The 23,231-nt window shown below is 57.9% G+C and overlaps 12 protein-coding genes across 12 annotated transcripts; 5 read left to right on the top strand and 7 right to left on the bottom strand.

Annotated features, from left to right (window-relative positions):
* Positions 1-21: 21 nt before the first annotated feature.
* On the bottom strand, positions 22-4,218 carry MRET_3150 (E3 ubiquitin-protein ligase SHPRH; the record flags this gene model as incomplete). Its single annotated transcript, XM_027629777.1, has 1 exon — positions 22-4,218. One exon carries the CDS (start codon positions 4,216-4,218, stop codon positions 22-24), a length of 4,197 nt encoding a protein of 1,398 aa, XP_027485689.1.
* Positions 4,219-4,338: 120 nt separating this feature from the next.
* Positions 4,339-4,791, top strand: MRET_3149 (cytochrome c oxidase subunit 5a; the record flags this gene model as incomplete). Its single annotated transcript, XM_027629776.1, has 2 exons — positions 4,339-4,435; positions 4,466-4,791. The coding sequence occupies 2 exons, from the start codon at positions 4,339-4,341 to the stop codon at positions 4,789-4,791; spliced, it is 423 nt and encodes a 140-aa protein (XP_027485657.1).
* A 29-nt stretch (positions 4,792-4,820) lies between these two features.
* Positions 4,821-7,076, bottom strand: MRET_3148 (aarF domain kinase; the record flags this gene model as incomplete). The annotated part of the gene is made up of 3 exons (XM_027629775.1): positions 4,821-5,260; positions 5,289-5,589; positions 5,616-7,076. The coding sequence occupies 3 exons, from the start codon at positions 7,074-7,076 to the stop codon at positions 4,821-4,823; spliced, it is 2,202 nt and encodes a 733-aa protein (XP_027485658.1).
* A 50-nt stretch (positions 7,077-7,126) lies between these two features.
* MRET_3147 (actin-related protein 2) lies at positions 7,127-8,329 on the bottom strand (the record flags this gene model as incomplete). The annotated part of the gene is made up of 2 exons (XM_027629774.1): positions 7,127-8,263; positions 8,288-8,329. 2 exons carry the CDS (start codon positions 8,327-8,329, stop codon positions 7,127-7,129), a joined length of 1,179 nt encoding a protein of 392 aa, XP_027485651.1.
* A 138-nt stretch (positions 8,330-8,467) lies between these two features.
* Positions 8,468-9,925, top strand: MRET_3146 (RNA polymerase-associated protein RTF1; the record flags this gene model as incomplete). The annotated part of the gene is made up of 1 exon (XM_027629773.1): positions 8,468-9,925. The coding sequence occupies one exon, from the start codon at positions 8,468-8,470 to the stop codon at positions 9,923-9,925; it is 1,458 nt and encodes a 485-aa protein (XP_027485652.1).
* Positions 9,922-11,403, bottom strand: MRET_3145 (tRNA pseudouridine38-40 synthase; the record flags this gene model as incomplete). Its single annotated transcript, XM_027629772.1, has 1 exon — positions 9,922-11,403. The coding sequence occupies one exon, from the start codon at positions 11,401-11,403 to the stop codon at positions 9,922-9,924; it is 1,482 nt and encodes a 493-aa protein (XP_027485649.1).
* A 111-nt stretch (positions 11,404-11,514) lies between these two features.
* MRET_3144 (DnaJ subfamily C member 7) lies at positions 11,515-13,017 on the top strand (the record flags this gene model as incomplete). The annotated part of the gene is made up of 1 exon (XM_027629771.1): positions 11,515-13,017. One exon carries the CDS (start codon positions 11,515-11,517, stop codon positions 13,015-13,017), a length of 1,503 nt encoding a protein of 500 aa, XP_027485650.1.
* Positions 13,014-14,780, bottom strand: MRET_3143 (F-box and WD-40 domain protein CDC4; the record flags this gene model as incomplete). Its single annotated transcript, XM_027629770.1, has 1 exon — positions 13,014-14,780. One exon carries the CDS (start codon positions 14,778-14,780, stop codon positions 13,014-13,016), a length of 1,767 nt encoding a protein of 588 aa, XP_027485655.1.
* An 85-nt stretch (positions 14,781-14,865) lies between these two features.
* Positions 14,866-15,708, bottom strand: MRET_3142 (solute carrier family 31 (copper transporter), member 1; the record flags this gene model as incomplete). Its single annotated transcript, XM_027629769.1, has 1 exon — positions 14,866-15,708. One exon carries the CDS (start codon positions 15,706-15,708, stop codon positions 14,866-14,868), a length of 843 nt encoding a protein of 280 aa, XP_027485656.1.
* Positions 15,709-15,944: 236 nt separating this feature from the next.
* MRET_3141 (prolyl oligopeptidase) lies at positions 15,945-18,536 on the top strand (the record flags this gene model as incomplete). Its single annotated transcript, XM_027629768.1, has 1 exon — positions 15,945-18,536. The coding sequence occupies one exon, from the start codon at positions 15,945-15,947 to the stop codon at positions 18,534-18,536; it is 2,592 nt and encodes an 863-aa protein (XP_027485653.1).
* Positions 18,537-18,942: 406 nt separating this feature from the next.
* Positions 18,943-20,454, top strand: MRET_3140 (serine/threonine-protein phosphatase 2A regulatory subunit B; the record flags this gene model as incomplete). Its single annotated transcript, XM_027629767.1, has 2 exons — positions 18,943-19,303; positions 19,334-20,454. The coding sequence occupies 2 exons, from the start codon at positions 18,943-18,945 to the stop codon at positions 20,452-20,454; spliced, it is 1,482 nt and encodes a 493-aa protein (XP_027485654.1).
* A 129-nt stretch (positions 20,455-20,583) lies between these two features.
* MRET_3139 (protein transport protein DSL1/ZW10) lies at positions 20,584-23,187 on the bottom strand (the record flags this gene model as incomplete). Its single annotated transcript, XM_027629766.1, has 1 exon — positions 20,584-23,187. The coding sequence occupies one exon, from the start codon at positions 23,185-23,187 to the stop codon at positions 20,584-20,586; it is 2,604 nt and encodes an 867-aa protein (XP_027485693.1).
* Positions 23,188-23,231: the final 44 nt, after the last annotated feature.

Here is a 23,231-nt window from a genome sequence, read left to right as displayed (position 1 = left end):
CAACCTATTACCTATAATACATTACGTCCCACGCTTGCTGCCAATGTGCTGAGCAAACAAGCACGCCAGTAAATCGCTTGTCGATCCCACCAGATCACCGCGCCGCGTATCCCGCGTGGCATCCTGGGCAGCGACGTGCTGAGCGGCTTGGACCAGCGCACTATCTTGTTCCTTGTCTGGCACGTCCAAATACAGTGACTGAGATCGTTCGGCAGCGAGCGCCATGATACGCTCTTCTACCGTGTCATGCACCATGTAGCCGTATACATGCGTCGGCCGAGTTTGTCCGATGCGATGCACACGGCCAATGGCCTGCAGCTCCATGGCATGGTTTAGCAGCGGTTCCAGGAGGAATAGATGCGTGGCCGCCAGCAGGTTGAGTCCCGCGGACTGCGCCTCGCTGTGAAGGAGAAGCACACGCACATCAGGCGCGTGCTGAAAGGCTTCAATCGCCGCACTTGCACGCTTGCCCCCTGAGCCTTCCAGACGCACGTACGCCAAGCCATGGTGCGTCAGGCTCTCGGCCACCAAGTCGAGACCACGTGCGAAGGAGGAGAACACCAGGCTCTTTTCGCCCGTCGTGCGATCCAAATACAATAAATGCCGCATAAGTAGATCGAGTTTGCTGCCGTTTCCACCTTCGATGCCCACAGCCTCGATGGCATGCCGTGTGTCAGGCGCCAGCTGCCGGAACGACGTCGACTCGGCCGGTCGAAGCCCGGTCGGCGCCATACTCAACTGCCGCGTGCGGTATACCACTCGATGGACATCGCGCGGTGTCAGGCGCGTCTTGCACATGGGACATGTGCGGTGACCATGCCCCATCCAAGCCTGAAAGCAGGCCTCACAGCATAAATGTCCGCATGCGTTGGTGAGAATGCCCGTCTCAATGATGTTGGTGCAAATGTAGCAGTGCCGCGCCTCGGATGCCGTATCGCTCATGCTTTCGTTGTGCATGTGCTTGACATGGTGCAGGTATCGGAGCCGCCCCTCTGTGGCGCCCATCTTTTGTCGAGCTGTGCGTTCCTGCGCCAAGCTGGCAAACAGACTCGGCCACGCGCCTTGGGGCATCTCAGGATCTTGCACTTGATCAGACAGTTCCTGGACTTGCTTAAAGTACAGCGCACGCGCATTGAACAATGTCTGGAACAGCGCCTGCTCTTTGCGCAGTGCATCGAGCACAGCCAACTGGTCGCGCAGCAGGTGTTGCAGCGCCGTGCACATGGTCGTCAGCAGCTGGGCATCACGGTGAGTCGCTGCATCGCGCGCCTCTTTGAGAGACGATAAGAGCGCCCCTAGCGGCTCGGCGTCCGGAGGGAGCATAGCTGGGCGGCGCGCCTCTTCGAGCGAGCGAAAATGCTGGAGTTGAAGCCGCTTCACGCGCCGCACATCGTCGTCTTCTTCCTCCTCCTCCTCGTCTTGCTGAAACCGCCGCAGGCGCGCCGCACGCAACTCGCGATCCAACTCGACAAACAGCTGTGGCCGTGCAGTGGCGCCCAGAGCAATACGGCCAGTCAGGAGCTCATCACGCTGTGCCAGGAGAGGGCGGTACATTTCCAGCAGGGTTTCCGCCTCGATCTGGGCATCCAGGTTCTCAGCGTACACGTCGTCGTCTGCCCGCTCCTTACTGACCTCGCGATTCACAGGCTTTTCGAGTCGCGCATGGATCTGACTTCGCCAGTCCAGCACTACGTGGGCATGAAGACGCAGCTTGTCCAGGATCACATCCACGTCGTCTAGGACGCTGCGACCTGCCAGACCCTGAGCGGCCGGCACTGCTAGGGACAAAAGCTGCTGAGCATCCATGCGATGCTGCTCCAGCGCCTCGACACACTGCTCGACGTGTCCACGTGCCTCGGCCAAGAGACGTTGCCGTGTCTGCTCTGCGGCCTGATATGCCGCCTCTTCCATCGCAGCGTACGGCTTGACATCCTCGCTGCTCTTTTCTTGCTTGACGCTTTCGCCGAGCTGAAAGAAACAGTGTCCGCTGAATTGCTGGATCCGGTGCATCACTTGCAGCCAATGCCGCTGCCGACTTCGCAGCGCACTCGTATATTGCTGACGAAGGCGCAGCTTTTCATGCGGCGCATCGGCCGGCAAGTCATGGTGGTATCGAGCCAAATATTCCAGCTCCTCAGCGCTGAACGCGTACAAGGGACCCTGTGATTGCGCTGCGCGGATCTCTTCCTCCAATGCTTCCATCTGGGCCTCAACATGAGGTAAGAGCGTCTCGAGTAGATCACGCGCCACACTCCGACGGCCCTGCCGCTGCACAGCGTCGGCCAGCGCCACTTGGTCGGGGTGTGAGGCGCCGGACGGCGTGGTTTCTAGCTCGCCCGACGGGGCAAAGAGCAAGATGGAGGCGCGGTAGATGCGGGACGAAGTGAGCGCATGTTTGTGGGCGCCCAAGTCCTGCTTGGTCGCCTCGATCATCTGGGCCAGCACCTGCTCAATGCTGCGTAAATTGATCGAAACTGACGTGCCTGCGTCGCTGCCAAGAAGATGCCCGCCGCGCAGAGCCACATTCGGGTGTGTACATGCTTGCCGTAGGCGCTGAAGCTGCGCGCGAAGGACAGAGGTATCTAGCTCCCACGTATCATGCTGCGGCGCCCCGTCGGCATCGAGGCGCAACGCCGCCAGACTCGCGTGCCACACGTCGCGATAGAAGGCCGTCTCGACGTGCGTAAAGTCCACGGGCACGAGGTATCGCGTCTGCATGGGCAGCACCATTTCCGGCGCCACTTGCGCCTTGGTGTGCCGAATGCCGACATCATACAACACGCGGCCCACGTACGGCGCCCATGCCGCGCTCAGAATGCGTTTCCACAGGCGCGGTGGACCTGCTGGCGCCAGTCCCAAGAACCACAGCGACGTGCGCAGGTCTGCGAGGCGTCGCACAGGCGTGCCGCTGACGGCCAGACTGCATTGCCGCCGAATCATGCCCATCGTGCGCGCCGCGTTGCCGCCCACCAGTTGTGCCTCATCCATCACGACGCGCCAAAACTCGAGCTGCACGAGGGGACTGCGCGGCCGCTCGTACTTGGACGGCTGTCGCAACATGCGCACGGGCGCCGCATGCGAGGCTGCCAAGTCACGAGCTAGTGTCTCGAAAGACACGACCATCACGTCCCACTGGCTCGCCCAATCGCCCCACGACGATCCTGCATCTTCTGCGGCGGCCTTGTGACCCGTGTATGAGTAGACACGCAGAGAGGGCGCATACATCGCGAGCTCGTCTAGCCACTGCCGCCGGAGTGTTTCGGGCGAGACGATGAGCGTCGTGCCCACCGGCTGGACCTGTGCCTCATTCGCCGCATCCCAGTACGATGGGAGCTCGTGACGGTGTCGTGACGTATGCTCCAAGATGAGGGCGAGCACTTCGATCGTCTTGCCCAGTCCCATCTCCTCCGCCAGGATGGCACCGCGAATGGGATCGGCCGCAGCCAAAGCCGCCTCCGTCGTCATCGCACCTGTGAGTACATGGAAGTAGAGCGATGCGTGGACACGAATCCACCACGGACCGCATTCGGAGCGCAGCGACTGCCGCTCAGCGGCGGGCGCTTCTCGCTCGAGCAAGAAGCTGACAGATCTGCGCTGAAACGGCAGCAGATGTGCGAGAAGTGCGCGCGGCTGCTCGCATGGCGGCATGCGCGTCTCGGAGCGCATCTCGCGGCGACAGAGACTCTCGTATACGAGCGCCGCGCCGCCGACTTCGTCCACGGGAGGGAGGTCCATCTTGTTCGCATGTTCCACCACCGCACGCAGCTGCTCAGCTATATCAGGGGGCTGCGGTCGAAAGCAGGCACTCGTTGTAAAGACATCGACGCGCAGGCGTACATCGTGGTCGTCCCAGGCGAGATGAGCGTCCACGTGCAGGATGGAGAGAGACAGGGCCGTCAGGCACCATGCCGACGCCACGAGGGGTATCGTTACGAGCGTTTCTGTGCCTGCGCACACGTCCAAGAGGGCTCCGTGGCTCGGATGTACGTGTACGCGCGGCTGCATTCGCGTCTGCCAATCCGACACGCGGTGGAGCGAGACGCGCGTGTCCCAGTGCCTGGGGACGCTGGCACGAAAGTGCAGCGTATCGCTGCACACGAGCACGGCATCCACGAGCTCGTGTGCACGCTTTCGGGTATCGAGGGGTGCATCGAGTGCCGCAAACGTGGCGAGCGGCGCATTGTCGACGCCCCCCGGCACAATGTGCACAGGATGCATATATCGTCCGACGCCACCGCGCGTCCTGCGCCATGCTCTTCATCACGTGATGTATATGAGGGGGCGGCCGGGCCGACGAGCGCGGCAGGGGCCCAAGGGCTCTTTTCCACGTCCCCTATCATGTCGGTTCTTACGGGTGCAATTCGTGTGGCTGCTGCTTCGTCCGGTGCCCGCGCCATGCTTATGAAGCGTGCTGCCGTGCCTGCGGCTATGCAGGGTATGTATGAGGCATGACTGACGAGATCAGCGCGTTCGTACTCGGCTCACCACGAGACGTACGAGGAGTTCAACGACCGCTACGTGAAGTTCTTTGAGGGTGTCGAGGACCAGTTTGAGGCGCAGCGTGGCCTCAACAACGCGTTTGCGCAGGACCTCGTGCCCTCGCCCGAGGTTATCGAGAGCGCTCTGAAGGCCGCTCGCCGCGTGAACGACTTTTCGCTCGCTGTGCGCATCTTTGAGGGCATCAAGGCCAAGACGGATAACGACAGCCAGTACAAGCAGTACCTCGACGTGCTCAAGCCCCTGCGTGAGGAGCTGGGTGTGCCGCTCAAGGAGGAGCTCTACTCTTCGTAGATGCAGCGATAGTCTTCACCACTATGTGCCTACTTCTTCTTTAGCTTGCGCTCAAGCTCCAAAAAGGCCGCTAAAGACGGATCGGCCGGCGCGGCTTCGTCGACGTGGTCGTCTTGGGTATCTGGCGCGTTGGGCATCGGCCCCAGCAGTGTCGTGTCCCACTCGTCCTCGCGGATCGGTGGGTCGTACGTCCGCAGCTTGCGGCGAATGTCCCGCATCGCCTGCTTGTGCTCGTTCACATTGTCGGCATACAATACATAGACGCAGTTGACGCATCCCGACTGGCAGCATTCTTCAGGGCCGGGGGGCACGGGCTTCGTGGGCACGTACACGTCGCGCACACGCACCGTGTCAGGCGGCCCCTGCACCACAGTCGCCTCTTTCTCGGGCGCATCGGCATGTCGCTCAGCTCGTCGGCGCTTGTACGTCGGCAGGTGAGACCACCGCTCCAGCATGTCTTCTCCTCTGTCTGATCGCGTAAGCACAGGACTACGCACACATGTCGGACGGCGGCGTCCACGTATGGAAACCCTTCGACCGCGTCACCTGGTCGAACAGGTCGCGGCAGTTGACACGAGCTCGGAGACGCGCACACAGCAAAAAGGCCCCGCTCAGCTTGCGGTTGAGCGAGTACGTCTCAGGCGGCGGCGGACGCAGGCGCTCACGCACCATGGTGGGAATCTGCTCGCGCACGCGATCCGTGATGGTCTGATTCGCAAACGGATACGGAACAGGTGCATCGTGGCGGAATGGCTCGCCGAGCGTGAGCATCGATGTCACATGAGCCTCGCGCATGGTCTGTCGTTAGCAGGAGGGATACGCACCTCAGACTCGTGGCCGGTCAGGTAGCCAATCTGCACGCTCCAGTGTTCACACTGCGCACGATCGCCGGACACAGCGGCCCGCAGCAGCTTGAGCCACAGCGCAATAAAATCGGACGAGTAGTCGCGCGTGGCGCCAAAGTCAATGAGCTGGATCGACTGGCGCTCGTGATGGTACAGAAAGTTGGTCCAGTTCGGGTCCGTCTGCATGAGGTGCCAGTCAAACAGCTCGCGCAGACTGAGCTCCATAATCGCATGCGCAATCTTATCGCGCGTCGTCTGGTCCATGTGCGCCGCCTGCGTCAGCGGTCGGCCACGCAGAAACTCTGCGGTGAGGACGCGCGTCGTCGATACACTGTCGACAACGCGCGGCACCTCGAAGCAAAGACCGTGGGGCTCCATATGCGCCACATGTTCGTAAAAGCGGCGACACATATCCGCCTCGCGTGTATAGTCGCACTCGTCCTGCAGTTCCTGCTGCAGCTGCTGCACGGAATTTTCCAAAAACAGGCCCTTGGGCAGAAGGGCCGTTGCGGTGAGCAGCCACTTGACGTACGACAAGTCACTGGCGATCGAGTCCCGAATGCCGGGAAACTGCACCTTGACAGCTACGCGCCGCCCCGCCATCTCGGGCTGCGCTGGGTATGGATCGGCCATCACGGCGCTGTGGACTTGGCCAATCGAGGCAGCGGCGAACGGCCGCTCATCAAACGACGCAAAGTGCGCACGCCAATGCTCGCCAAGTTCCTCGGTCATGACGCGCTCAAGTTGCCATCCCGGCATGTAGTGGGCAGCATTTTGGACCCTCAGGAGCACCTCTTCGACTTGGGGCGGAAGTAAGTGACTGTCTTGGATCGACAGAAACTGCCCGAGTTTCAGCGCCGCGCCGCGCATCGTGCTCAGCTTATCAACAAGTCGCTCGACATTCGCCGCGGAAAGAAAGAGCGACGAGCCGCCCGAGCCCCGCGTCGTCTGCCGCATGTACTCGCTCGCTGAGCCCCACGCCAGGCCTGCGCCCAGGCTGCCGTAGTGCAGTAGGCGGCCCAGCCGCGTCGCGGGCACGCGCTTCGCCCTCAATGGCTTGGTGCGCTCATTCGCAGCGTCGTACTCTGGGGACGTGGCTGGGGGTTCAACGAGGGCGGCATCCGAGGCGGGCGTCGACTCAGGAACGCGCTCTGATACAGGCGCCACACGGTCCGGCGCAGTCTCGAGCACCAGCTCTTTCTCTGGCACCGATACGCGCTCTGTTGCAGCAGCGACGTCGTCAGTGGGCCGGTCGCTTGGCATGTGGCTTGTCACGCCGCCTGACATATCACTCGGCACACCGCCTGCCTTGTCGCTCGCCAGCTGCGTTGGCCACGGCCGGATGGCTGGCCGTAGTGACGATGCATTCGACCCAGCGAGGCGCAGAACCGCGCGCCACACGAGCGCCACATCTGCCCACGACACAGCGTCTCGAGGCATGAGGACAAGTGCCAAGGTGACGGTCTACGGCACGTGATGCTATGGACAAGTTATCGACCGAGACGCTCCAGCGCCTGAGGACCCTGCTCGTACCAAGCCTGGCGACTGATCCAGAAGCTGTCGCGGCCCTTCATGATATCGGCGAGCACGGCACCGCCGAGGAACACCATGTGCTTTCGGCGCGGCGGATCCTCGATACGCAATTTAAAGTGAGCGAGGCGTGAGCCATCGCCCTGAAGCACGCGTGAGAGGTACAGCTGCTTCATTTCCTTCTCGAGGCGGCTCGGCAGACCCGGGTACATGCTGCTGCCACCACTCAGTACAATGTGCTTGTACAGCTCGGGGCGCACGTCGACAGGGGCCGTCTGCACGGTCTGGAAGAGCATCTCTGCGATGCCCGGCTGCTCGAGACCGATCAAGTGCGGCTGGAAGAGGCATTCAGGCGCCTCAAAGCGCTCTGAGCCGACCTTGATGACGCGCCCATCCGGCAGCGTGTAGCTCTCGACGAGCGACGTCGTCTCGTCAGCCAAGCGCTTATCCAGATCCAAGTCGTAACTCACGTAGCACAACTGCTCCTTGATCCGCCGCACCGTCTCAAAGTCGGCGGTACGGTTGAACGCGTAGCCACGCAGCAGCAGCAACTTGATCAGATGACGCGTCACATCGCGCCCAGCCACATCTAAGCGGCGCGTGAGGTGCGGCATGGCATAGCCTTCGTACACGGGCACAATATGCGTGACACCGTCACCACTATCGACCACGACACCGGTCTGCAGGCCCTGTGAGTACAGCGTCAAGACGGCCTGGATCGCGACATACACTCCGTCAAAGCCATACTCCTCGAACATAATACGACACATCTCCTCACGATTCTTTTTTGGGTTCATGGGCGGCTCCGTCAGCAAAATTTTGCGGCCGCGCGGATCAATGCGCAGCTTTTCATCGAATGTATAGTTCCACACATGCCGCATATCGTCAAAGTCCTTTACAACACCATGCTCCATCGGATGCGACACTTGCAGGTATTTACGCACGGCCTCGGCCTCCGTGCCCACCATGAGGTCCTTGATCTCCACGCCCGAAGCGGCAATCGCATCACGCTCCTCGGCCCGCAGGATCGGCCGGCCTACGATCGACGGGAACACGTGCTCGGGAAAGTTGGAGCCTGCATAGCCCACCTTGACAAACTGGGATTAGCACCGCATACATACGCCTGTACCATTGTCCACGACCAGCGGGATATCGTCGGCCATCCTGTGTGGCTCGGTGGCAAGATCCCAGGTCGTGATGCACGGGCGTGCGGCGGGGCGGCGACTCCACCCACACGTGGCGCCACGTGTCCATGACGGGGCTTCGCCTGCGTCCGCGTCACGACTCACGTCGCTTGGTGCATGTCGGAAGACGGACTGGACGACGAGCTGATCGCGCTCGTGGGCGAAGATGCGCTTACGCAGCACGATGCGCCGCGGTCGCACGACAAGCGCTCGGCACTTCTCTCTGATCTGTCCGACGACGAGGATGCCGAGGGAGAAGACGACGTGCAGGCGAATCCGTATCCTCTCGAAGGCATATACAAGGACGAGGACGATCGCGAGTGGCTGCTCAGTATGAATGAAGTCGAGCGCGAAGACGTGCTCTCTCAGCGTCGCGACGAAATGTCGCGCAAGCAGCAGCAGATTCAGCTGGCGGCCATGGTCCGCTCCCAACAGGCAGCGGCGGGCAAGACGCGCCGCTCGTCTGCTGACAAGGCCCAACGCCGGCGCTCAGATGTGCGCCGCGAACTCGAGGACTTGGCTGATCCGTTCGCGGAGTCGGACGAAGAGGACATGTTCCGCGAGTCCGAGGAAGAGGAGGTGCGTCCACGGTCTACCAAAGCCGACAAACTGAGCGAGCTGCGGCGCAAGCGCGCCGAACGTGCAGGAAAGGCGGCGCGCGATAGCGACGAGGACGCTCGACCTGTGCGCCGACGTCGTCGCGACCTGAGTGAGGAGAGCGAGTCGGACTATGAGCCGACATACGTGCCACGCAAGGTGCGTGAGCCTACGCCCATCCTGGCGGCTCATAGCGCTGAGCCGCCGTCGCTCGCGCTGCTCAACAAGGTGCGCCTGGGGCGTGACGAGCTAGAGCGCCTCTTGTTCCTGCCGAATGGTCCTGATCTCGTCCGCGGATGCTTTGTGCGGTGCTCGTGGGGCACGCGCGAGCATCGCGACGGGCGCAAAGAGCACATATACCGCGTGCACCAAATTCTGCGAGTATCTGAGCGCGAAAAGTACTATGACGTGAGTCATGATCATTCGGGACGCTGGATGAATAGCTATGTGACATTCAAGTGGGGCGGCAAGGAGCACCATGTCGATGTGCGTCCCCTCAGCACGCAAAGCATCAGTGACTCGGAGCGGCAGCGCTGGATCGCTGCGGCCGGTCCAGATGCCAAGTTCCCTTCTGCAGACGCATTCGAAACCAAGCACGCGCAGCTGGCATCGGCGCTGTCCGCGCCACTCACAGAGGACGACATCAAAAAGATCCTCGAAAGGAAGCGCACACTGCGAGCGGCCGCCGAGTCGCGCGGCCTCGACATTGTCGGGGGCGAGCAGAAGGATCAGCACCGCATGAACGAGCAGGCCATGGCCCAGATCAATGAGCGCAATCGCCGTCAGGATCGCGAGCGCATTCAGGAGGCCGAACGACGTGCCGCCCTTTTGAAGCGCAAAGCCACGGCTCCGCCAGCCACGGCAGCCACCACGGAAGCGACGGCACCGCTCGCCACGCGCGTGTCAGATGCCTTGGCATCGGCGCCGTCCGGCACGGGCGTCGTACCAACGATGGACGTCGACTTGGGCGACTTTTAGGCGTCGTCATCGGCCGCGCCCTCCTCGTCGCTTTCGTGGGCCTTGGGCTGTCCGCCCGGCGCTCGGCGCTGCTCTCCGACCTTGAGGATTGCACACTGCGGAATGGTGCCACTGGGATTGAGGAACTCAAAGTCCGGGCCGACAAACACATCGAGGTAGTTGAGCCACTTGGCAAACTCGGACGTCTCTTCCTCTGTGCGGTAAATTTGCTGGTAGATGCGCTCCTTTTTAAAGGCATCCATCTCGTGGGCATACATCGCATAGTCCACGTGCTCGCGCTTGCCGCTCTCCGCGTCCGGAGGCAGTGGCTTGCCCGCGGCCGTTCGCATGGCAATCGTGCGCTCGATACGCTCGTTGTTGTTCGATACCTTGGTATTGTAGCCGCCAAAAAAGGGCTCCACCAGCAGCAGGCCGAGCCCCGGCGCTTTGGGGACGTGGATGCGGGCAGGTCCATACGTCTGCGCGACCAGGGACGTGGGTGCGTTGGTGCGCCCGATCAGGACAAGCAGGCCGATCATCTTGCGGATCTGATGCAGCATGAACGACTGGCCGTGGAACTGCACCGATACCCATTCCGTGCCATCGATCAGGCACGGATCCGAGATCGTGAGCTTCTTCATCACGCGATGCGCACTTCGATCGCGGAACTCTTTGCCGACCGTGTAGTTGTGAAAGTTGTGGGACCCTGTGTACTCGGCAAAGACGCGACGCACACGCTCGAGTGTCTCACGGTCCATGCGCCACTGGCGCTTCGCGCGCATGTCCGTCGCAAAGTCGCCTCCTGTCCCATGCGAGCGCCAAAAGGCATGGTTCAAAAGACGACTCTCGCGCACGTCGGCGTCGTCCCACGGCGCGACGGGCGTGCCGTCCTCCTGGCGCGGCGCCTCCTCTTGGCCCGTATTCAGGCGCCGTAGCATTCGCCACATCGCACTAAACGGCTTGGGTGGCAAAAAGACGTACGTCGGCAACAGGTATTCATACAGCCGCGAGTCGCAGCTGGTGCGTGCATTGAACGCGCTCTGCACACGACGCATGCCCCAGATGCGGATCTGGTCCGGCAAGAGCGAATTGACGTAGGAAGTGAGTGTCTTCCCTGCAGGCAGCTGAGGGGGCTCGAGAATCACCTTGAGTGTGAGCAGATTGCCAGCGGCATGCACGCCGCGATCCGTGCGTGCTGCGCGCTGCAGGCCGACCTTGTTGGGGTTGACGGCATTTTCCTTCGACACGGCACCAGCGCGACAAAAGGCATCAAAGATATCGCCCTCGATGGTCTTGACGCCCGGATTGACCTGCAGCCCTGAGTAGTCCGTGCCGCAGTACCCGAAAAAGATGGCGACCTTGCGCTTCGCGAGGCGCGCGGCCGGCGCCGTAGACTCTTCCTCGTCCTTGTCATCCGTACGTGCCACCTTCGTATCGCGCACGTCGGCGTCAGGTGCCGCTGCGCGCTTTTCGCCCACCGCCGCCGCCGCGTCCGTCATGGCCAGAGGGACTCGCGCAGCAGGCGTGCGTGGCTCCCTGGATGGCTTTCACGTGACATGACGCAGGGCACGAAGAAAGCTGGCCACGCGTCTTTCTTTTTTGACGACACCATGTCGGCCGCTGAAGAGGCCAAGCAGCGAGGCAATGACCTCTTCAAGCGCGCGAAGTACAGCGACGCTGTGCAAGCGTACACAGAGTCGCTTTCGCACGAGCCAGAGAGCGACGTGCTTCTTCTGAACCGCTCGGCCGCGTACATGGCCCTAGGCCAGTACGGCCAGGCCCTGGCCGACTGTGAGCGCGCTGTGCAGGGGAGGGAGCCGAGTGGCAAAGCCCTGCTTCGTATGGCCAAGTGCCAGCTGGGTGTGGGACGCCCTGACGCGGCTTTGTACACGCTTTCGCCGCTGCTTTCGCAGGCTCTCGGCACGAGCGCCGAGCAGGCACAGGCGCGTGACGTGGATGCCCAGGCGCGAGAGATGCAGCGACACCTGACGACCGCCGATGCATACAGCCGCGAGCGCAACTGGACGCTTGCGAGTATTGCCTTGGACCAGGCGCAAGGTATTATGAAGCTAACAGACGCGACATCGCCCCGTGCATGGCAGGAAAAGCGTGTCATGCTCCTACTGCAGCGTGGACATTTGGGGCAGGCGCAGTCGCTTGCGATGGACATATACCGTGCAGACCCATCTGATACGAGTGCGATCATGCTGGGTGCGCGGATCATGCTGGCGAATAATGACGTACAAAAGGCACTGCAGCAGTCCCAACTGGCGTTGCGGCTGGACCCGGACATGCAGGCAGCCAAGCAGTTTTTGCGCAAGTGCAAGGCGCTGCTGACACTCAAGGACGACGCGAATGCGGCGTTCAAGGCGAATCGCTCCGACGACGCGCTGGCCAAGTACGCGGAGCTCCTAAGCGTGGCCGACCAGAACATGGAGGTGGACGGCGATGCGAAAAAGTTCAAGGCGGTCATTTTCTCGAACCGCGCGATTCTGCTCAGCAAGCTCGGCCGCTATGATGATGCGATCCGCGACTGCACACAGGCGCTTCAGCTGGACGCCGCCTTCACCAAGCCCCTCAAGACGCGTGCGCGCGCGTACCAACTCAATGAGCAGCACGAAGAGGCTGTGCGCGACTTTAAGCGTGCGCTGGATGCAAGTATCGGCACGCCCGAGCAGGACACGCTGCGGCGCGAGACGCGGCGCGCTGAGGTGGAGCTCAAGCGCAGCAAAAAGGTCGACTACTACAAGGTGCTGGGCGTGCCGAAGACGGCGACCGAGGCCGAGGTCAAAAAGGCGTTCCGCAAAGAGTCACTCAAGCATCATCCGGACAAGGGTGGCGACGAAGAGAAGTTCAAGTTGTGCAACGAGGCCTATGGGGTCCTGTCTGACGACCAGCAGCGCCGGCGCTATGATTCTGGTGTAGACGACATGGACGACATGGACCTGGGCGGCGCGGGCTTCGGTGGCATGGGTGGCTTTGGCGGCATGGGCGGCATGGGCGGCGTCAACCTCGCCGACCTGTTTGGCGCCCAGTTTGCCAACTTTGACATGGGCCCCGGCACCGGCTCAACACACTTTTACGGCCCCGGCACGAGCTTCCGATTCGGCTAGGTATATGTAGATTCCGCCGCGGGTCGTAGAGACACCATGTCGACGATGCACTTGCCGTGCCGCTTGCCGAGAATGACACACACGTCGTCAAGGAAGCGCACGTTCCAGACCGTCTCGCATGGCGCACACATCTGGCGAACGTAGCTGCCGGTCTGCGCATCCCACAGCTTGACGAGCCCATCCGAGCCCGCCGTCACAAGATGCTGTGCATCCATCTGCAGACTCGTCACACCGCTCTCGTGCGCCACGATGCGGTACAGGCACTCCATCGTGCGCAGCGAATACACCACCACGCGCCCATCACTGCTGCCAGATGCCAGGATCCCATCGAGCAGCTGGAGCTGCGCCACAATGTGCGTGTACCCATGGAAGACGGCCAACGGTGCACCGCTCTCCGAGTCCCACACACGCACCGTCGAGTCACTGCTGCCTGTCGCAATGTGCACACCATCAAAGGCAATCGCATAGATCTGCAGCTGGTGGCCCTGCAGCACATGCACGCACCGTCCGGTCGTCCAGTCCCACACGCGGCACGTAAAGTCGTAGCTGCCACTAGCGACATACTTGTCGTGCACCGCCAGGCATCGTACCGAGTGCTGGTGCCCCGCTAGCACATGCTGCACACGCCCCGCGGCCAGGTCCCATACCCGCAGTGTGCCGTCCCGCGAGCCCGTAATGGCCACCGGCACATGCGGCACCACATGCACACACCGGATCGTCGATGTGTGGCCGTGCATCACTCGCTCACACTCGCCCGTCCGAACGTTCCATACCCGCAGACTCCGATCGGAGCCGGCACTCACCAGACGCGTGCCGCTCTCATCCCAGCCGCGCGTGCTGGCACAGGCAACGTCCGTCTGCTCACACTGCTCCTGCGCAATATGCACGGCATCACAGACAGCCAAGCCACCCGAAGGCTGCAGCGCCAAACACGCGCCAGGCCGCTTGTCGGCCTGCGCACACACCAATCCTGCCGTGGCAGGTGGCTCGTAGGGCCCATCGTACCCGCTCGATGGACCTGTTGCGAGCATCAAGCACCACACGCCACTCTCATGGCCACGCAACACACGCACAAGCTTGCCGGTGCGCGTGGAAAACACAAAAATGGCACTGCTGGTCATACCCACCGCTGTCCACTCGTGATCCATCGCGCAGCATGTAAGTGCCAGGCGCCGATTCGGGTCCGGATCAGCATCAGCCAGCTCGATCGTCTCGTACGAACGCAGCAGCCGCCCGCCCCGTCGCCAGTTGCGGTCCACCGCATAAGCCAGTCGAAAGTAGTCTCGAAGCGACACCGTGGCGCCGTCCGCCGGTGAGCCGGCGACCCTTTGCAGAAACAGCGAGTGGCGCCGACGTCGACGAGCTGGCCCCTCGTCCACGTCCATAGCCGCTGCTCGCGACGTCGACGGGGCGTCGCCGAGCAGACTGTGCGTAAGCCACCGCAATCGATCGGGCGTATGGTACTTTTGACGCACGCACATCAGGCTCCACAGGTACTCATTCATCGAAAGACGGTGCCATGTGCGGCTTACAGCCGCCGTGCACGCCAGTGCTCGCGGGTCATCGAGAAAGGTCAGTATATGCAGCGCCACGTCCATCGGAAGCCGCTGCAGAAAATCGACCTTCAGGCGCGGTAGCAGCATCGCTTCCAGATCACTCAGCTCACGCACATGACACTCCCGCACTAATGCTTCGAGAAAGTCTCGGCGATCTGAGGGTGTCGCCACCGCAAAGCTTTGCAGCAGCTCTACCAGCGGCCTCATGAGCCACTCACAAGAACGACAACCGTCGTGCCAAGCCAACGCGCTTTTTTTGACTAAACATACTCCTACATCCTAGGCGTCGTCGTCATGCCATGTACATAAACACGTCTTCCTGGTTGTCTGCCGGCCCCACCGCAGCGTAGCTTTGCGTACTTTTACCGCCCTTCTTCAGTATACTTGGACTCAAATAGCCCAAGGTGTCCCATGATGAGACAAAATGACCGACCAGGGCCCCGAGCATCATGGATAAAAGAATGTAGCCATTGTATGACATAGAAATGAGCATGAGCAAGTAGGCACTCGTAAATTGGACAGCGTAGAACAGCGCTCGCACAAGCTGCTGCACGAGCGTCGGGTGAATCGGGATACCACGGGCTGAGAGACGCCCTGGCGGATGAAAGAAGGAGGTCAGAACATTGCTGGGGAACGTGCCTGGGCCTTGACGGTCCACCTCGGCGCGGTGGTCCTCTGCATCAAAATCTTCTTTATATTTTTCAGTGATCCAGCGATCCGTAGGCGTGCTTTGGCTTTCCACTATATTGCGCGTGGCCTTGGCAATGATATAGCGATCAAACTCACGAGACCAACGACGCACAATCTCGGTCAGAATGACCCAGCAGGCAACACCGATGCACGTACCGGCAAACTTTGCATGCGTGTCATTGTACCACGAAGATGTTAGAATGCAAGTGCCGATCGTGTTCCAATTACCGAGCATGCTCAATTTGCATCCAGGGCCATGACCCATGTCCATGCCGCCCATGTCGTGACCCCCGCCGGAGTGGCTTCCATGATCCATGCCATCCATCCCTGGCATATCGCCCATATCTCCCATACCATCCATACCTGGCATGTCACCCATATCTCCCATACTATCTGCACGGCCAAATAAATCGGATGGCCGAGCTCCTGTGAATGCTGTCGCCATCTGGTATATGAGCCTGAAGATGTCTGAACCAAGCCCCGGTGCCTTTCGTGTACTTCGACGTCGGATATTTTCCGGAGTTTTTTTCACCCATCCTAAATTCGCCGCCGCGAATCTCTCCTTCATTTGCGACCCACCACGTGCTACTCATGACGCATTGGCGTGTGGCGGCGCGTCGCCTGACACCCCATTTTTACCGCAGTTCCCCAATCGCGCGTCGTCCCAACGGCTCTTATTGGATGCATACGGTCGTAGCTCCGTATGGACGCTGGACCTCCCCTATCTCGAGCGAGGTCGTGTCCCAAAGTGGGCTAGCCATAGGCGATGTGTCTTCACACCCATCCTGCCCTTGGATCGCGTACACCATCACCGAACCCCAACATCGCGGTCGGTCTACCTTAGTGTACCAATCAACTTCGTTACATGCCCCTCCTACCACACTGACACAGGCATCGCACGGTACCGTTCGATCATTCGTACACGAATACGGCGGTGGTGCGTGCGCCATGCAGTCGGATACCAGCATCATTTTTGCTCGATGCCATGAGCGGCATTTCGCTGTAAGTCGGATGAATCCCCACACACAAGCATGTGAAGACATTGTGCCGCCTTGCATCGATCGGCGCTACGCAGACTTTGCTCCGCATCCCTCCGACTCTTCATTGATTCTCGCGGTGGAGGAAGAGCATGCTTCCAAGGACGTGTACAACCGCTTGGTTTGTCTCTTCGAGTCACAAGTGCACACGCTGCACCAAGGCCACAGCTTCTATGCGTATCCACGCATCTCCCCATGTGGCTCCTTTGTGGCTTGGGTCACCTGGGATCATCCATCCATGCCGTTTTGGTCTTCGCAGCTGTGGGTAGCGTCGCTGCTGCGTGAGCCAGTGCCCCATATTTCTGAGCCTGTGCTCGTCGCTGGAGGTCATGATGCTGTGGCTCAGCAGCCTGTATGGATACCGGGGACCAACACACTGCTGTTCACTCTGTCGAGCGTTCAAGAAGCGGGTGTATATCAAGTGGATGTACAACGTGGTGACTCATTGTGTCATGTGTCTGCGCGCCTTCCTGTGGGTCCTGCTCATGCTTCATCCCTTGTCGAGGTCCAGCCACCTCTCTGGAATCTCAATGTGTCGTCTTTGGTTGCTCTAGATGCGCGCTTCATTGTCTGTGTCGAGACATCACATGGTGTGGACCATCTTGTCCTGCTGGATAGGCAAGCGTGTACTCGAACGCGTATACGCTCTGAGTATACGCAGCTCTCGCAGCTGCGATTATCTGAATCAAAGCTTGTCTGCCTGGCAGCATCGGTTTATTCTTCACCGGCGCTCGTGGCATTCGATGTTCCAACGATTCTTGCACAGGCGGAGACAACTGGCCAAATTTTACGCGCATCTGGTGCAGAACTTGTGTCAGACGAATTTATCAGTTTACCTGAGCCTCTTTCATTTCCCACGCAGCTTCCTGACGGCACAGCAAGCACGGCACATGCCCTCTTTTATGCACCAAAAAACCCTCATTTCCAAGCTCCCCATGGTACACTGCCCCCCTGTCGCATCGTGGCTCATAGCGGCCCAACTTCGCGTGCCACAGCATCGCTGGACATGTCCATCCAGTACTGGACATCCCGCGGCTGGGCCGTGTGTGCGGTCAACTTCGGTGGAAGCACCGGTTACGGGCTTGAGTACATGCGCCGTCTGAATGGTCATTGGGGCGACGTGGATGTGCGCGACTGTGTGGCCGCTGCTGCTTATCTCGGTGGTACATCTGCTCCGTGGGATCGACCCGCTTTACCGAGCTCTTCGTCGATGGCTCTATCCGAAGAGGAGACGTACGATGGCATGCGGAAAATCACATTGACGCGCTCAGATTCGCCATCTATGATCCTCGAAGGTCTTGTCTTTGTGGCAACAAGTGCCCTAGTATACTCCGCCACTTGGCAGCTTTGGTTCTGGTCCATCTGGCCAAGTATCGTTGCTGGCATGTGTATGTTGCTATACCGACTCCTACTGCGCGTACAAGCTGAGTCTATCAGCGTGTTTCCTCAGCTTGGGGCACAGCTGGAGACGACATGTGGCTTGTACCTACCATCTTGCCTGCGTACATCCACACAGCCCTTTCTTCCTCTTCAGCGTCAACAAACTTTCTTGCCGCAAGATACGATCCTCGACTTTTTCATGATGGAGGCGATCCAGCGTTGGCGCATTGTCGACTATGCCGTGTTGGCAACAAAAAACACGAAGCGTGAATCTCTGCATGTGGTTTTTCCACATCTATTGCCCCCACCGCAGGCCTACATTCATATGTACCGTCGATTGCATGATACCCTATTGCACGGACAATCATATCCCAGCAAAGCACGTGTCGACGCATCCCGTATTTGTATCACGGGACGCTCGTCTGGTGGACTTACTGTGCTATGTGCGCTTATCCAATATCCTGATATATTTTGCGCAGCAAGCAGCTCGTATGGCATTAGCGATCTGAAGAGTTTGTCGCAACATACTCACAAGTACGAATTACACTATACTACAACACTTATGGGAGGTACATATGAAGATCTTCCAGGAGTATATAAGGCTCGAAGTGCCTTGCATCATGCAGACAAGATCCGCACACCCTTGCTTCTACTCCAGGGAGATCAAGACAGGGTTGTGGCACCTGATCAGAGCCGCCGCATGGCCCGTGCCATTGAGAGCCATGCAGGCAAAATCAAATACATCGAATTTCCGTCAGAGGGACACGGCTTCCGTCGTTCGGACACACGACAAAGGGCGCTTGAAGAAGAATTTGCTTGGTGCAATGACGCAGCGCGCATCCCCGAAGTTTGCTGATGTTATCTTAATACGGCCTTGCTGAGCTCCAGTGTCTGACAGAAGATTCGTCATCCTTGCTGGACCGTGCGCAGGACGCCCGTATGCATGGCTGTCTTCTCTGCTCGGGTAAAGGCAATTAGGAGCCAGACACAGAGTTCATATACCTTTATAACATGACAAACCACGAAAAGAAACATGCACATACATGCTTGGAGGCTACGTACTGCCTTCATCCCAAGTCCACCACGCCTTGAGTGTCATGGCATGTAGATCACGTGATAATGAAAAGGAGCGCTCGGGCAAAAGAGGTCTTCCGTGCAAAGTGACAGCAGTGCATCACGCCTTTCATTCCGTTTGGTTCGTTATCGCGGATATAGATTGAGCGGCAACCACTGCGCCTCAAGTTCTGCGAAGGTGATATAGGATGGATAAAGAAGGAAGTGCTGGCGCATCGCCGTCGAGCGGCTGGCGATTCGCACAGTGCTTTGGTGATAAAGGAGACATTGATGATATCACAGAAGCCGATATCATTTCAACAGTCGAATTCGATCCGACGGGTGACTACCTCGCCACGGGTGATAAGGGTGGCCGTGTTGTGATGTTTGAGCGAGCGAATTCGTCGAATGGTGGTAGCAAACAAGGGTGTGAATATCGCTTCCACACCGAGTTTCAGTCGCACGAGCCTGAATTCGACTATCTCAAATCGCTCGAAATTGAAGAAAAAATCAACCAGATCTGCTGGTGCAAGCGACAGAATGCTGCTCATATGCTATTGAGCACGAATGGTACGTGTATTTCTCGCTAACATGCATTAGACAAGACGATCAAACTCTGGAAGGTGTTTGACAAGCCACTAAATGCGGTAGCCGAAGGCAGTCTAGCCACCGGTGAAGATCCAGCAGCTATGCTTATATCCTCCAACGCGCACGCAGAGTCTCGTCCGAACGGTACTTTGCATTCTAATCTGCTCAAACTTGGCACACCGAATGCTGGTCTGCTCAGGCCAACGCTGTCGCCTGCCCAATCGCGTCTTTTGCGCATGCCGCGTCTTGTGTATCATGACACGATCGTAGCGGCTGTGCCACGAAAGATCTACGCAAATGCTCATGCCTATCATATCAACTCGCTCTCCGTTAACTCGGATGGCGAGACGTATATCAGTGCGGATGATCTGCGTATCAATCTATGGAATTTGGGCATCAGCGATCAGAGCTTCAATATTGTGGATATCAAGCCTGTGAATATGGAGGAGCTCACCGAGGTCATTACCGCGGCACAGTTTCACCCGATTCACTGCAACCTTTTAGCCTACTCCAGCTCTAAGGGTACGATCAAGCTGGCTGATATGCGCGAATCGGCTCTCTGTGATCGCCATGCTAAGCTATTTGAGGAAGAGGAGGACCAAGCTAACAGGTCATTCTTTAGTGAGATCATCAGCAGCATATCCGATGTGCGGTTCAGCCACGACGGACGATACATGCTGTCTCGTGACTATTTGTCGCTCAAGGTGTGGGACGTGAACATGGAGTCACGTCCTCTTGCCACGATTCCCATTCACGACTATTTGCGTCCGAAATTGTGTGATCTTTACGAAAATGACTGTATTTTTGACAAGTTTGAGGGTATTTGGGGACCGACGGGCTCTACCATCCTCACCGGCAGTTACAGCAACTACTTCCACCTCGTCGATTGGGAGCGGGACTCGAATATTGTTCTTCAGGCCGACAAAACTGCGTTCAAGTCCCGTAAATTGGCCGCATTGCACAAACCTGGTGCCAGGAGTATGGGCATGAACCACATCAATACCAATCACGTGGATTTCAACCGAAAGATCTTGCATGCTAGCTATCACCCGAGGGAAGACACAATCGCTATCGCTGCCACGAACAACCTGTTCATTTTCTCTGCCAACAACCCCTCTGCGGCATCTGCATAACCGCACAGCCATGTAAAACTACGACCTATCGGAGGGCACCAGAGATGGTATGTGTAGTGTTCAACCATTTCTATGAGCCTTCTTCCAATCCCCGTTATAGCATTACGAGAAAGTTAAATGGCCTTCCCTCTATGATCGTTGTTGGATATGATCCAGCAGCCGTCGCCGGTGGGGAGTATCGGCGAAGAGCGCTCTTACCAACATGCTTATTTCTTCGCGCGAATAGTCCGCCAGAGCACTGCCACTCTCATTATCAAAGAGCAGGTACTCAATATCTGCCAATGAGCCTTGAAGAATGTCGGGTAAGTATGCAAACTTGAAGTATGTTGGCACATCAGCCTCGGCGCCGCCGAGTACAGCGCCAGCGGTGTCCATCAACATGCGGCATACCTGGGCCAAGCGAATGCTCTCCGGCTCAGAAATGTCCCGTAAATCTTCCATTTCATGTAAAACACGATCAAAAACGGCGTCCACGAGGTCACACAGTGCTTTCTTCAGTGCCTCTTGGCTCATGACATGTCGCCATACTGAGGACAAGTGCGTTAAAATATGCTGAATTTGTTCCACACACCGCACACAGGCTTCATAGCGTGGATCAGAATCCGTTCTGGAAAAGCTGTCAGCACCATCGAGACACTCATGTAATGCATTGAGTTGGATAGATAGCAACATTTCCCGCCAGCGGTCACCAACATCATCCAACAAATCTGCCTCAGTGCGTAGCACTGCATCTAAGGTCTGCCCTGTTGCAATGCGAAAGGCGCCCCATTTGGAACAGTCTGCCTCGAACATGCGCAGCTGTTGAGACATATATGTACAGTCATTCACGTGAAGCATGCCGAGAAGTGGCACATTTTCCAGTGCCTTGGCATGCACGATAGGCATCAGGCTTCGGAAAATCTGGACAGATAGATAAAAGGCCTGAGCAAGAAATGAACGCAGCGGAACATGTTCATCTAGCTGTGACCACTGCATGCCTAGCACATGACAAATCTGAAGAGTGCGCTTGGACACGGCCAGCATAGTGGTCGTTACTTTTGATTCTTGAAGTGGCTGAGAAGCAGGTAACGTTATTTTCGGCTCCGATTTTATCTCTTCACCCCAGTCATCCCATGCATCATCAAAGGACACATCTTGTGCTGGCGCAGGCATATGGGGTGGTGGGGGCGGAGACGTGCGCATATTCTCCGATTGTGCTTCCTCCTCCTCATCACTCCAGTCCCAGTCATCTTTATTTTGTCCCTCTTCTTGGCTGGATACGTCTGTAGGATCTGCCTCAGTTTCATCGTCGCCCCAGTCCCAGTCGTCCATGGGCTTGGGTGATGTTGACTTGGGTTCAGGGGGTAATTTGGCGCCAATTTTCACACTTCCCAATGTCGGTTTCTTGGGTTTTCCAAGAGCAGGAGCAGGTGGTGAAACAGGACTTGGTTTTGAAGTAGACGTATACCTGGGCTGTGGGACCGGCTTGGGCTTCTCATCGGACAGCGGCAGTGGGCCCGGGGCTGCCACATGAAGAGGACGTAGTTCGGTATCCCAACATTTTTCATCTGATTCCATGATCAAAAAACGTACTTGATGCACCATCGAGCCTAGTAAATGTTGCCTGCAAACACCATCTAATGATCGTGACCACATTGGTAGATCAGAGAGTGGCTCTGGCAAACCATTCATGTGCTTCGACCTTGGCATTTGATCAGAAACATAACCTAATTCCACCAAGGCATTGTGGAATCCCAGAGCACATTTCTTCAGAGATTCTTGTAAACGAAGCATATCTTGAGGTGTTTGCATGCTGGGTATACAGCGTAGTAGGTGTGGTTTAAATAGTTCAAGTAAAGATGGGATCAAATGCCTTGCGAGTGATGCTGTTTCTTGAGGGCCTAGTGCATTCTTGGTCAGGGTCAGCACAGCCACCAGTTCAGGTACAGTGGCATTGTGCATCAGAGTCACAGGTTCCGACAAACACTCAAGGGCCACGCATCGCTCTCGATGCAAAATCTTCCAGCGTCTTGGAGTATGTAGCATCGGTTGAAACACTTGATTTAATAGAATCCGTGATACTTCTTGTATTTGTTCTTCTTTCATGACGGGACGAAGCACAGACGTCAACTTTGAAGGTGGGTGCACATTTACTGTCATACCTGAACTGTCCGAGACAACCTGTATGATTTCTTCCGTCTCATTGTTCATCATTGTTAAAATTTCTTTGCTTATACGCTCGCATACGAGAAGTATCTGGCCCAAGACGGCAAAGTCAGCAACTGGACTGGCCGAGTCTTGTTCAATGCATCCATCAAACCAATTCACATGTATACCTATGCTCATCAGCTCTTCTTGGACAGAAACAAGTAGTCTGTGCACATTTTCCACGTTACGTGAAGAAAGTGCGTCTTGTAATTCTCTTATGTGGCTTAGAACGCGACAGACATCTGTCAAGATCGACGTCACAGACGATGTGTGCGTATATACGGCTGTGGCGTGAGCATATTTTTCCAGTGCATGATATAGTTCAGTTGAAATTACTTCATAGGGTGCACTGTCAGCTAGGTTTTGCTCGTCTCGTATGCTTGTCGTTTTAGATGAGGACGGAGCTAAAGCATCGATACGAGCATCCAGCAGCTTCAACACGTCTTTGGAAGGTAAATGTTTTGTTGGTCCATTTGTACTCTTATCAGAGAGTGGTGAACCGACTGATGCAAGAAACTGCATTACATCTTGCGTTGACGACGCCATGCCTGGCTTCTCAGGCGGCAGGACAGATCACCGTGCGCTGTGTG

The sequence above is a fragment of the Malassezia restricta genome, chromosome V (genome assembly GCF_003290485.1).
Source record: "Malassezia restricta chromosome V, complete sequence".
In the NCBI taxonomy this organism is placed as follows: domain Eukaryota; kingdom Fungi; phylum Basidiomycota; class Malasseziomycetes; order Malasseziales; family Malasseziaceae; genus Malassezia; species Malassezia restricta.
This window is presented reverse-complemented; position numbering and strand designations above follow the sequence as displayed.